General features: G+C 54.2%; 1 protein-coding gene across 4 annotated transcripts in view; it reads left to right on the top strand.

Annotated features, from left to right (window-relative positions):
- HDAC4 (histone deacetylase 4) overlaps positions 1–13,123 on the top strand; it is a 287,137-nt gene extending 274,014 nt beyond the window's left edge. For all 4 annotated transcript variants that reach the window (XM_049711988.1, XM_049711989.1, XM_049711987.1 and 1 more), the window contains 3 exons: positions 6,558–6,642; positions 7,619–7,760; positions 8,420–13,123. In XM_049711988.1, the coding sequence (XP_049567945.1) occupies positions 6,558–6,642; positions 7,619–7,760; positions 8,420–8,459 (267 nt within the window). In that variant the 3' untranslated portion in view covers positions 8,460–13,123. The remainder of the gene's footprint in view (positions 1–6,557; positions 6,643–7,618; positions 7,761–8,419) is intronic.
- Positions 13,124–13,339: the final 216 nt, after the last annotated feature.

Genomic DNA, 13,339 nt, shown 5'->3' with positions numbered 1-13,339 from the left:
GGGACAGAGGAGCTGGGGGGAGGGGCCTGAACCTGCCTCCCGAGCCCTGGGGATGTCGTCCTGGGCGCACGCCCTCCACTGTCCGCTGAGTCTCAGTCCTTTCACCCCTTATTGAAAGGAGTCACGACCTTTAGCCCCTTATGGTTTATTTTTGCTGTTTAAACACTGTGTTGAGAACCAACCTGACCAGTTCCATAAGCCTTTGCGTTTTCACTAGAAGGGCTGTGAGTCTGCCGAGTCTGGCAGTGTCACCAGATGCAGTTCAAAGTGCCGAGGCCGTGGAGCCTGAACCGGCAGACGGGCACCGCACCCACCTCCCAGCCCTGCAGGAACCCCAAGGCGGGCGCCTCTAGGGGGAGGGTGTCATCGCTGGGCCCTGGCTGGCGCTGTGCTTCCTGAGTGCCCACGGGAGAGCTCGGGCTGGTGGGCAGCTGGCGGTCACTGAAGCCACAGGGAGTGAGCAGGCGGGGCCCCCGGCCACTCCCGAGGGGAGCCAGCAGGAAGGCTGGAACTGAGGCTGAGGGCAGAGGACTGGGGCGGAAGAGGAGGACCGGAAACGGACCTTGGGCAACAGCCCTGGTGAGACCGCGGAAATGGCCACAGAGAGGAAGTGAGATGCGGGCGCGCAGGTAGGGACGGCCCACAGGTCCCGTCTGCTCTGACTCTCACGTGGGAGAGAGTTTGCAGGTGCGTCTGTCCGGAGGGTCCGCGGACACAGAGGAGAGCAGGTCAGCAGAGCCGGCCTGCGGGCAGTGGGTGTGGGTCAGCTGGAGAGCTACAGGGGGCCCTGCTAGACATCTTCTGTCTCCTTAAGAAGAAAGGAGGGCAGGGGCACCTGCTGGAGTGGCCGGGGGCCTGAACCTGGAGTGGGGCTGTGAGATGCGGGAAGGTTACTGCTGGGCTGGGACGGCGGCTGTGTGGCTGCCCCGAGGGGCTCTGAGGGGGCGATGGGGCGTGTGCACCTGAGGACAGGGGCCTGGGCCTACATCATCTCACAGTTTCCTGGCCGGCCCAGATACTCCCAGCAAAGTGGAGTTCTGTGTATTCTGAAAAACACAAACTCTGGCCTAGCTTCCTCCGGGATATCCTAAGGACTGTTTTCCTTGGTGCTGTAACCTCGAGATTCTTCCCACTTGCGGTGTGGGCCCTTGTAAACTACAGAGCAGGAAACCATCGCCACACCTGCTACGACCAGCGAAGCCCCAGACCGATCCAAGGGTGCAGGGCTTTCTCGCCCCGGAGCTCGGACGTTCCCCCTGAGTGTTTTCTTGCCACTTCCCCCGAGGCCGGCTTCTTAAAGGTTGAGCTTAGGATACGCCTCCTTTCCAGTTTGGTTCTGACGTCCAACACACGAGGTACACGTGCCACAGGGCGGCTGAGGGCTCCCTGTCTGTCGCTCGGGACACGACGTTGTCCACAGCCGGCCCCCTCTTCTCTCCCAGGGGAGGCCCTCGAAGGTTCCCCAGCTTGGCGCCTTCCAGACAGAGGCGGGCGTGCGAGGGCACACGGCCCGGCTCTCTGAGCTCACGCGGCGTGGACCAGACTTCCCACCAGCTCCTTCTGGCCGAGCAGGGCTGCGGCCACCTGTTTGCTCTCCACCTGGGGCTGCTGGACGCCTCTCTGTCCTTCAGATCTCCCCGCAAGCTGCCCGCCACTCTGCTCCGCATCACTCTGCGGCCCCCACCCCGCTCAGCGCGCCTGACCTCCTCTCCCCACCCCTTCCCTGCCGTCTCCACTCGGGCCCCTGCATGAGCATCGCCACCCACCCCCGCCCGCCCCGCAGACCCGGGACCCTGCTCTGTGTTTCCCACTAGAAAGACGCTCTGTGAGGCCGGGGGGAGGTTTGTCTGTTTTGTTCCCTGTTGGTTCTTACTGGGCTGCTCAGTAATACCTATTAAATGAAAGAATAAAATCCCAGGCAGCAGGGGATTTTGATATTTTGAGATGTGAATTCTCCCCGCTTCCCGGACGTTTTGTTGTAAGTCAAGGCTGGGAGCGTGCGAAGCCCCGGGGCCGACTGGAGACAAGGGGCCGCCGTGGAAATGCGAGGGGGCAGACGTGGGCTCGAGGTGCTCGCTGGACGTGACCGTGGCAGAGGGTGCTGGGAGGAGGGCCAGCTGCCAGCCGCGTGTGGGTTCTGCTGGGGACATGAGCCGTGGGGATCCCCACCCCCCGCCCGGGACGGGGAACAGCAGGACCTGGGTTTAAATGTGAGAAAATTCCTGGTGCCACGCTCTGACACACCCCTCTGCCTCGAAGTGATAGGTGATTTTTGGAATGAGTTACTTTTTAAAGAATTGTTTTTTCTTAAAAGTGATAAAACTAAAATTCTAGCAGAGTATTAGAGTTGGGCCATAACAGTCAGGACACAGCAAGTTATGCTGCAGTGAGGACCCCAGACCTAAAAGGTGTGTTTTCTGCTCCAGCTCCGTGCCCGTGAGGGGCCTGGGCTCTGCCCCTCATCACCCTCAGCCTCGGGTGGCCAGGGCACTCGGGGACACTCCCGTCTTCACGGGGCTGCCCGGCAGTGGGCACAGCAGGAGTCTCCATTGCTGAATCTCTGGCCCCGGACTCACCGGGTCGTCTGAGAGTCACGCCCGTGCAGTCTCCTGGGACAGGAGGGCAGCTGCATCTCTGAGGCAGATCCTGGTGGAGGGAGGGGTGGGTCCCACGTTTGCGAGGTGGCATCAGGGTCTTTGTCCTGCGGGCCCTCAGCAGTGGGGGACGAACCTCAGCGACACGGTGTCTCACGTTTGATCCCTGCCAGTCTGCAGGGTGGCACGGCACCAGGTGTGGTAGAGGATCGCGTCCTCATGCCCTGGAGGCCAAGCACCTTTTCACGTGTCTCTTGACCACCCAGACTTTCTCTTTGTGTCTTTTGCCCATTTTTCTGTTAGACCATCTTTTTCCAATTTATTCTTGGGGGGAGGAATTGGATGGAGGGATGGATGGATGGGTGGATGGATGGGCAGGTGGACCCGTGGAGGTTGGGAGTCCCCTCTTTTTCTCTTCTCTGGAAGAGTGAGTGTAGGATCAGAATAATCTGTCCCTTGACTGGGAGGGCTCTCCTGGGCTACGGATCTCCTGTGGATGAAAATTTTAAGTGGCTGATTTCGTCATTTTTGATCCCTTCTTGAATTAATTTTGGAAAGTTACATTCTACCGGGAATTTTTTCCACATCAGCCACGTTTTCAAAATTATTGGCAGAATTAATATTGTTCTCTCACTGTCTTTCATCTCTGCTACTCCTGTAGTCGTGGTGCTTCTTATCCTAGTGTGTTATTTGTGCCCCTCTTTAGTATTCTTGATCCGCCCTGCCAGAGCTTGTCGATTTAATTAGTCATTTCAAAGAATCAGCTTTCAGCTACAGTATCTTTTTTCCTTTCAAAATGTCTTTCTGCCCCTTTCTGTGTATTTTCTTATCTTCTTTCTCTGGGGCTGTTCTGTTCTTGTGCTCATTTCTTAAATTCAGTTCTTAGTTCTCAGTCTTGTTTTCCAATATGTACCTTGAAGGTTATAAATGTCCCCCAGCACCGTGTTTAGCTGCATCTCACACACTGTGATGTGTGGCATTTTCATTATTTTTTATTTCTATGCATTTCATAATTTCTGTTATGATTTCTTCTTTGACCCACGATGGGTGTGTTTACAATGTCCAGCCATAGGGCTCGTGACTCTCTTTTTGTTTTCAGTATCTAACAGATGGCACTGTGCTAAGAAAAGGTGGTCTGGGTGGCAGGTATCCTTTGTGGAGACTTGCTTCACGGGCTAGTACGTGGTCAGTCCGTGTAGACGCTTCCACATCCGTTTGCAGTGACGTGTCCCCCTTTTACAGAGTGTTCCATTTATTCCCATGAAACCACCCTTGCTAACTGTGCTGTTCATGTTTTGGTTTTCCCTATTGATTTTTGTCCGCTTGTCTGCGTGATCTAAGAAAGACGTGTCAAAATCTCCTACTAGGATGGTACGTCTATCCGTCTCTCCTTTTAGTTCTGTCCATTTTCACTTCATACATTTGAAAGCAGTTTTACTAAATATATACAAATTTTAAATCATTGTCTGCTTTTGATGAGTTGACATTTTTATCATCGTGTAGTGACCTTCTTTATGTCCGGTTGTGGTTTTTTTCCTTAAGTGTGTTGTACCAAACATGTAAGGTGCTGCACCGGCCTCTCTTTATCGGGTGTGCCTGATGTGTGGTTTTTAGCCTTCTTCCAATGTCCCAGGTATGTCCTTTGGCAAATAGCGTAAGGCTGGATTCCATTGTCATGTGTCACGTCCTGTCCAGCCGTCTGTGTTTTACATGCAACTGAGGATGATGCCTCTATTAGTCACGGAAAATCCTCGGCCGTCGGCACCGTCCGTTACCCACCCCCCAGTCTCGTGGGGACATTGACCTCCTCTGTCCCTTGTCTCTGGGCCCCGCTCAGGGTCATTTCTTCAGCTGTTGCTTCCAGGTTACCAGTTTTCTCTCCAGCTCGTCTCACTGTGTTCCTAATTTCTAGGAAATTATGTTTTCATTTCTAGAAGTTCCATTTGGCTTTCTCTCAAATATTCCGTTTCAGTTTCAGTGATCTCTGGTCCTTTCACCATTCAGTAGTATCTTATTTTTATTTTTAATATATTAAACGTGCTTACTTTATAGTTTAAAGCTGATCATTTCAATAATTAAAGTCTTGGAGGATCTAAATCTTCATTTTTTTAAAAAATTTCCACTTGGGGATACTTTCAGATTTACGGGAAAGTTGCAGAGCTGCACACGTGTCCCTGCAGACCCCTCGAATAATTCCCTCTGTTATTGCGGTCTTACTCAGCATGGGGCGTTTCTCACAGCTGAGAAACCAACCCTGGCACATTACCGTTAAGTAAACTCCAGGACGGAGGAAGCTTTCACTCATTTTCCCCTTTTTCTGTTTCAGGGTCCTTCTCCTTAGTCCCCTTTGGGCCATGACAGTTTCTCAATCTTCTGTTATTCTTGGAGGCAGGCTGGCCAGGTGTTTCGTAGAATGTCTGATTCTCTCCCTCGTGACTGGACTGGAGCGAGGGGCTGGAGGAGGAAGACCCCGTGGTCGGGCGCCCTTCCAATCCACGTGGTGCCGTCCATGTGGTTCACCTCCGCTGGAGCTGACGTGGGCGCTGAGTTAGAGTGTGCTGGTCAGGCGTCTGCAGCGAGTTTCCGTGTATCCTCTTCCCACGTGGACTCTTCGATGGACATCACACAGCTCAGCTCGGACAGGGGGGGCAGGGTGGCAGGTGGCAGGCTCCACCTCGCAGAGACAGGGTGTGCACATAAGTTATTTGGAATCCCTCTTAAGGAAGGTGCATCTCTTCTCACTGTTTATTTGTTTACTCAGTCACTTATCACACCAGTATGGACTAGTGGATATTAATTTTACATTCTGAGATATAATTCAATACCTGTACGTACTTCATTTCCCCTTGGCCCCGCGTGTGTCCCTTTGACACGCCCGCTGTTTTGTCTTTGAGCGCGTCTTTCCCTACCCTCTGCGTTCAGGGTGCTCCAGGCTCACCCTGCATCTTCCCCGCCCCAGCCCTGGAGCAAGCCATTTCTCCAAGGACCCTGGTTCCTTTTATTGGAGAGAGGTATTAGAGACCTTGTCTGTTCTTCCTGACCCAAGTTCATGCTCGCTTACTTGTGTGTCTTGTGATTTTTGTGATTGGGAATCCATGCTTCCTAGAAGTGAACTGGCAGCGCTAACTGGCGGCCTGGCTTGGGGATACACGCGTCCCTCGAGCACTGATGGGGCCTGTGGTCCGTGCGCGCCCGCTCTGTCCACTCATCCTTGGCGGGGCGGTGGTCATCACGGCCAGGCGTGCACAACCCAGGACCTGTCCCCCGTTATCTGACCTCCCCGGGCATTCCCAGCTTTGTCCCAGAACCCAGCAGGTCTCCCCCAGTTCTGTAGGCTTGTCTGCTTGTTTACACTGTTCCCGTATTTGTGAGCTATTTCATCCCACGTTTTGGGCGGTTCTGTGGCTGCTGACGGGCGGGCGCGTGCGTGCCTCCTGACAACATCTGCTGCGGGACTTGCGGAGGAACTCAGAGCATGGGTTCCCTCGCTGAGATGCTGCGCGCTCCCTTCCGCTTACCTTTTTCCCCATTACTGGAAGAAAACCCTGAATGGGGGATATTCAAGCACTATTAGTAAAACCCTTATTTATAGGGGATATGAAACTGATATTTCCAAAAAGTAATAATGCCTCCCCTGACGTTATGCTGTGGTGTCAACAGTGGAGGCCAAGTTGCTGCCTTTCTGTACCAGGCACTTGTGGACACCATCCGTCGTTCTGCTCACAGAGGAACCCACAAATATACCTGATAGCCTCCTAAGAAAAATACCTTAAGGAAAATAAATCTATTTTTGTAAAAAATTTCTGTAATAAATGCCAAAACCACATTTGGCCTCTTAAAGCTGTTTTGTTTGCTCAGTAGCAAGTACACTTTAGAAAGACGCTGACTCTGGACATCCCATCTTAACACACACGGGGATTATACTGATATTAATTCAGTATGTATTCTTCTTTTTTTCTCCAGCTTGATCCTCTCCCAGAAAAGGTTTTACAGCAGAGACCCAATGCGAACGCTGTCCGGTCGATGGAGAAGGTCATTGAAATCCACAGTAAGTGGCCTGGTCCGGTGCTCAGCTGGGAGTCCCTCCTGGGGGAGAGACCCAAGGGAGGAGGGAGGACTCCGTGGCCCCATCTCCCACCCCTGTCTCACTGCCAGCTGCTTCCCCAGGCCGACATGACAGGGACTTACGTTCAGCTAGAATGCAACGAGCTGGCAGAGACTCTTCGTTTTATCCCCATTCATTTCCCCACAACCTGCTACAGTCATGTCATCGGCTCTGCTTTAGGGGGTGAAAGAACTGAGGCTCAAGGAGTCTGTGAGGTCACTTGCTCTGGTCCCCAGCTGGCGGGGCTGGGCCTTGCATGTGAGCCTGTGTCCTCGGGTCTGGCCTCTACCCCTAGACCAGAGGATCCCACCCCATAGCTCAGAGACGCTCAGCCCGCAGAGACCCAGCCCCGGGTGCAGCCCCCTTCCCAGCCGGCCCGGGGGCCCAGGAGGCCGGCGCACAGCAGGGACTCCCGCCCTGCCCTCATCACACAGCTGCTTGTCCTGGGTCTTCAGGGTGACCCAGTCATCAGACTGTCCGTGTGGGTGGGTGGAAGCCAGGGTTTCCCTGCTGCGGCCTCAAGCTCCGGGCCTCGGGGTCATTCCCCCCCAGCCTCCCCGATGGGGAGAGAGGCTGCCTGGACCCCCCGGCCCTCCCAGCACTGCCCCCCCACCCCCGTCATCTCGGTGGCTCCAGGTGGGAGTTGGGAAGTGCCCCACAGCACCCCGAGGGAGGGGCCCTCCTGGGAGGCCGCCCCCCATCCCAGACGTGCTGCCTCTGGAGGGCTTGGGTCTGCGGGCCACGCAGAAGCTTTTCCGAAGAGTCCCAGCCTCTGTGAGTTTGTAACCAGGTGATTCCCTGGCTTCCGTCTCTGGAGAGAGTGGTGCTTTAAAGTCGCCAGTGACGGGTTCTGCTTGAGCCCCTCGGCGCGGGAGGCTGCTGGCCGGCCCCGTAGGCGAGTAACCGTGCCCTCCCGCAGGCCAGTACTGGCGCTCCCTGCAGAGGCTCGCCTCCACCGCCAGCTACTCTCTGGTTGAGGCCCAGAAGTGCGAGAACGAAGAGGCCGAGACTGTCACTGCCATGGCCTCGCTGTCTGTGGGCGTGAAGGCCCCCGAGAAGAGGTGAGCGTGGGCACCGCCCTGCCGTGAGCGCTGACGTGGTCTGCGGACCCCCCAGGTCTTTGCTCCTGGGCGCCATCAGATGCACGTGGTTTCTCCCCTATGCCCTGCCACGCTCAGCAGGGCCGGGAGGGAAGGAGGGAGGGCGGGCAGGTGTCCCCACCCTAGCCCAGGACCGGACGGCATGGCCACCTCTCTCCAGAGCGCAAGACCCTCAGAAACACTCGAAGGGCATCTGGACCCAGAACACTTACCGTGGCGGGGGTAGCTAGGAGTCGAGGGTGGGGCAGCGGGGTGGCAGCAGCCCTCATGGGAGGGGATCTCCGCCCACCCACCATCTGCTCTTCTCTCCTCCACTGCCATGCACCTGCACCCCTTCCCTCCCCTCCCCCTCCCCCTCCCTCCCCTCCCCCCTCCCCCTCCCTCCCCTCCCCCCTCCCCCTCCCTCCCCTCCCCCCTCCCCCTCCCTCCCCTCCCCCCTCCCCCTCCCTCCCCTCCCCCCTCCCCCTCCCCCCTCCCCCCTCCCCCCTCCCCCTCCCCCCTCCCCCTCCCCCTCCCCCTCCCCCCTCCCCCTCCCCCTCCCCCCCCCTCCCCCCTCCCCCTCCCCCTCCCCCTCCCCCCCTCCCCCTCCCCCCTCCCCCCTCCCCGGGGCCGCCCCACAGGCCCGACGAGGAGCCCATGGAAGAGGAGCCCCCCCTGTAGGTGCGCCCGAGGCTGCGGTTCTCTTGTTCGTTTGTCTCCGTCTTGAAGCTCCGCCGAGAAAAGTTGCTGTCGCCCTGCGTCCTGCCACGGCCTTCTCCGAGCCCGCAGGTGCGGCGGGGCCGGCGGCAGCGGGCGGCCCTCTGCCTGCCAGGACCCGGACAGACGCCGGGACGCGCGGACACAGGGACACGCGGAAACAGGCGCTCTGGGCTCCCCAGGGAAGCCGCAGAGGAAGGAAGCCTGTGGTGGCTCGGGGCAGAGCTGCTGATCTAGCCGACACGAGAAAAAGAAAATGGAAATCAAAGCTCTCACGACACAAAGCAAACTTGATTAAAACTGGTGCTCTCGGTTTGGTGATTCCCCACAATTCCACAGTCTCCGTGTAAACCACTCAACTCATCCTGTAGCTTATTTCTTTTGAAGAGAAAGTCGCCATGGCCCTGGCCGGCCTCCGAACACCGCGGTGCACAGTGGGGTGGGGCACAGAGTGGGCGAGCGTTTAAGGAGAGAAACTGGACGAGACAGAAACGTGAGCCCGCGGGAGCTGGCTTCGGTTTCTCAAAGCCGGTGGAAGACGCGCGTTTGTGCCTTTCTTTTTATTGCTCTGATGGATTTTTGTGGCTGGGTTTTCTGAAGTCTGAGGAACAATGCCTTAAGAAAAAATAAACAGCAGGAGTCGGTGGGACAGTTCCCTGTGGCCGGTGGGACCAGAGGCCAGTGCGTGCTGGCCGGGCCCTCCGCAAGCAGCCCGGCCGTGGCCAGCAGCTCCGGAGGGCTGAGGTCCTGCCACCCTGTTTCATTTTATTGCTGTTGAAAAATGGAGGTAGTTCCAAAAAAGTGGCAAATACTGTTGGGGGTTTTGAAGTCCAACAAATTTTAAATGAATCCAAAGTGTTCTTTTCTCGTACATCATATAACAATTGAGCATCTCCATTTGGTTGTGAAGCATGTCCTAGGCACACTTTCAGTGTTACGATCGGAATGCTTTTTATTAAAAGCAAGTAGCATGAAGTATTGCTTAAATTTTAGGTATAAATAAATATATATATGTATAATATATATTCCAATGTATTCCAAGCTAAGAAACTTGATTCTTATGAAATCTTGATAAAATATTTATAATGCATTTATAGAAAAAGTATATATATATAATAAATGCAAATTGTAAAGGTCCCTGGCGAATGAACGACTTGTGAATTAGCTATCAAGGTGCTTATGGAAAGGGATCTAGTTTGAAGCTCATGTATTTCTGAACTCCAGATTGGAGAGCTTTCAATCACACATTCGCCACGGGGCAACTACCCTGCAAGATTGTACTTTCATTTTAATTATTTTCTGACCCAGCCCCTTCCCACTCCAAGCCTCCATGCACATGTGTACCTAATGAGTTTTTATAGCAAAGAATATAAATTTGCTGTTGATTTTGTATGAATTTTTCACAAAAAGATCCTAAATAAGCATTGTTTTGTGAATTTTACATTTTTTCTCACCATTTAGCGGTTTTCTGAATGGTAATAACATCTAAACTTCTTCCTTTCTGAATTTTTGCTTGTACATTTTTTTTTAACTTTGGAAGGTGTTTTCTTTCTTTATTATTTTCATTCTGTTTATTTTTGTACAGTGAGCACAGAGTTTATTTTCAGAGTGAGCACCAAATGTGCAGCAGGGTCTGAGGTCTGCTCCCCTGGTCCCGTCCCTCGGCTGGACATAGAGTGCAGGGCCCTTCTTGCCGTCTGCGCATTGTGGGCCCGGGAGGGGGCGGGAGTCATCGCAGCGCTGACTTGGGGGGGCTTGCGAGACACCATGGGCCGTCAGCATTCTCAAAGCTTTTGTTTAAACTTCTCTGACCACATGGTCAGGATAGAATTTTCATTTCACTTTTCCAAAGACCTTGTAAGCACGTCAGCAACGTGTGGGGCTGGGGGCCCCGGCACCCTCTCTGGGTTCTTCTGCTGCAGCCGCATGGTAGGGCCCCGGCCGGGAGGCCTGGAGCTCGGAGCCTGTGGCTGCAGGGAGCCTGGGCCCGCAGGGACGGCAGACTCCTGACCGGGACAGCCAGCCTTTGCTCTTTTTCTCTTTTGACAGTAACTGAAAGTCACTTTTCACTGGTAACTTATTTTCCAGCACCTGAAGCCACCAAGTGTCATTCCAAAGTGTCCGTCAGGTTCTGAGTCGAGGGAGTGCAGAACAGCTTGCCCGCAGCCGGGGGCCCCCAGCCAAGTCTCAAGTTTGGCAACGTTTACAGGGTAGCTTCTGAAAGAGGCTCTGACGCAGCCGGACTTGGACCAAGAGAATCCAGCTTCTTGGACTGGCTTGGTCACCACCGGCTGCTGTTGGTCAGACTTGGGACGGTGGTGGAGAGCGGGACAGGAAGGCCTTGGGACACGTCTGATGTTCTCTCCCCTCCTGGCCTTTTGCCCTGAGGCCCAAGCTGGCAGGGGGTGCTGGAGTGTGCGGGCAGCTGGATCCACCCAGCGGCCACAGTGGTGGCAGGGCCCAGCCGGCCGGCTTTTCTGGGCTTCTCGGCCCCCTTTTACTTCGGGGACCCCCCTCCCCGCTGCCTGCCCACTTCCTGCCAGCCGTGGCTCCTGGGGAGGAACACCTCATCTGGCATTCTTTACAGGTGGTGGGTAACACGGACCCTGGTGGCCAAGTTATCTTTGGGGGGATTTACTTCTAATCTCATTCAACAGGGACCTCCTCTGCGGAAGGCCCGGTAGGGGGAACGTTGTCATTTGTCAGCTCACTCCAGCTTCACAGGCGTGCTTAAAGCAGTACCGTGTAGCCTTTTCTTTTCTTTAAAGACACAGCCCTTCTCGACGGCCAGCCGTCCAGGGCAGATGGCGGAGGGCCCACCTGGGGTGCCCGCAGGCCCACCGCCTCAGAAAGGGCCCCTCACACCTTCCCTCTGTGGTCCCTGGACCTCTGGCCTTTTTGTTCCTTTGCAGAGGCCTTGGGGGCACTGGCCGGGGGTCAGCAAGTGAGCACTTTATATCCCTTTGTGGGAAACCCCGTGATGCCCCGGGACTCGTGGTGTCACCCTGCCTTTGGGCCTTCCAGCTGCGCCACGCGGCGCCCAAGCCCCACCAGCAGGCGGCCGTCCCTGGGCTGCACCCGAGCCCCTGGGACTGGCCGCCCCTCCGGTTCTGAAGGGCCACTTTGTCAAAGTGTTTGGGTTTTTCTTTACTTCTTTTCAAAGTTTGTTTCCAGAGGAAGGACCGTTTTGTACGGGTCTGATTTTTGCAGCATTGCAATGGAATTCCTTGTTTTTAATTTTCGATCAGAACATTCCTTCTCTCCTGGTCACAGCCATGCGTTCATTCCATTCTTCTTTTTGTAGACTTTTGGGCCCACGTGTTTTATGGGTATTGATACATATATAAATATATATATAAATACATATGAATATATTTTTTTAAGTTTCCTACACCGAGGTTGCATGGGCTGTTACGAGCGGCATGTCTTTGTATCGTATACGGATTTTGCACGCCAAACGCGGCAGCTTGGGGAAGAAGAGAAATGCCTTTTTGTTCCCCTCCCATGACATTTGCAGACACAAAAGATGGGAATTTTTCTGTAAAATGAAACAAAACCTTGAAGGAGAGTGAGGGAGGGGGGAACGTTTGCATCTTATTGAACTTATTCTTAAGAAATTGTACTTTTTAATGTAAGAAAAATAAAAAGAACTACTTAAACATTTGTCATATTAAGAAAAAAGTTTATCTAGCACTTGTGACATACCAATAATAGAGTTTATTGTATTTATGTGGAAACAGTGTTTTAGGGAAACTACGCAGAATTCAAAGCGAACTGCCTGTCTCCCTCGGGTTGATTTAGAGGGATTTGTTCTGTTTGGTTTCTTCCCTTCTCTCCTTGCTCAGGGCAAGGCGAGCGCCGCCCCCCCACCCCCAGCCCTGGTGGCCGTCGGTTCTGCTGGGGAACCCGAGGCCCCAGCGGCCGTTTCCGCACAGCTGTGCCGACTTTTCCTGACTTTTAGATCACCTATGGCTAAGATTTCACTTTAAACTCAGCAGTCGTGAACTGTGCTGCACTGTGGTTTCAAATCGTACTTTGCATCGAGAGGAAACCATTTCTTCCTTGTGATGAAGCAGAGCTTTCCCAGCTCAGCTCACTCTGTCTTTGACGTGATTAAAAGCCTCCTATTGAAGGAAAAAGAAAGCAGACAGTTTCTGTTTGTTTTTGTTGTTGTTTTGGTGTGTGTGCTCCACAGTGGAGGCGCTATTTTCCAATTTACGAGAGTGACAAGCATGTCACCCTATGTCTACAGGAGGGGGTTGGCCCTATTCACCCAAGAGCTCCTCACGGTGTCGTGGAAAACGCAGTGGTGACGACTTCCTGTCCCACCCGACGCCTGTTCGCGCGAATGCAGGCGCCGCACTGGTAGCAGAGACCCGTCTCATCTGTAACTTAATCAGTTCTCTGATCGTCTGGACCTCCCAGTGGTTCTTTCCTTTGCTCAGTGGAGTTGGAGGTTTTGTTCTTGGTTTTCTCATTCTTGTTTCCTTCTCTGTGGGTGGATTTTCATCGACTGAGGTGTCCTCCCCTGACGGCCGACTCCACTTCACCCGGAGTCCAGTGTTTGTACCTCATCATACGACTTGTCACTTTTGTGGTGTAAATAAAGAGCATTAATTTCCCTCCCACCTGTGGTTTCTGCCGTGTGCTCTCATCCTCGCTGGCTCTGTGCCGGGGACCCCGGGGGGTGGCTCCTGGGACCCAGCCCATCTGCAGCCCTGTCACCCTCCACCCGTACAGATGGCCTACAGGAGTGTCTTCACTTAAATGTCCAATAATTCAAGTCCTTGCACTATTTTCTCCCCAAAATCCTGGTCTGGAAATGACCTCGTAGGTGAACGAGG

The sequence above is a fragment of the Orcinus orca genome, chromosome 7 (genome assembly GCF_937001465.1).
Source record: "Orcinus orca chromosome 7, mOrcOrc1.1, whole genome shotgun sequence".
Classification (NCBI taxonomy): domain Eukaryota; kingdom Metazoa; phylum Chordata; class Mammalia; order Artiodactyla; family Delphinidae; genus Orcinus; species Orcinus orca.
The sequence above is the reverse complement of the archived record's forward strand: the minus strand, read 5'-3'. Positions and strand labels throughout refer to the sequence as shown.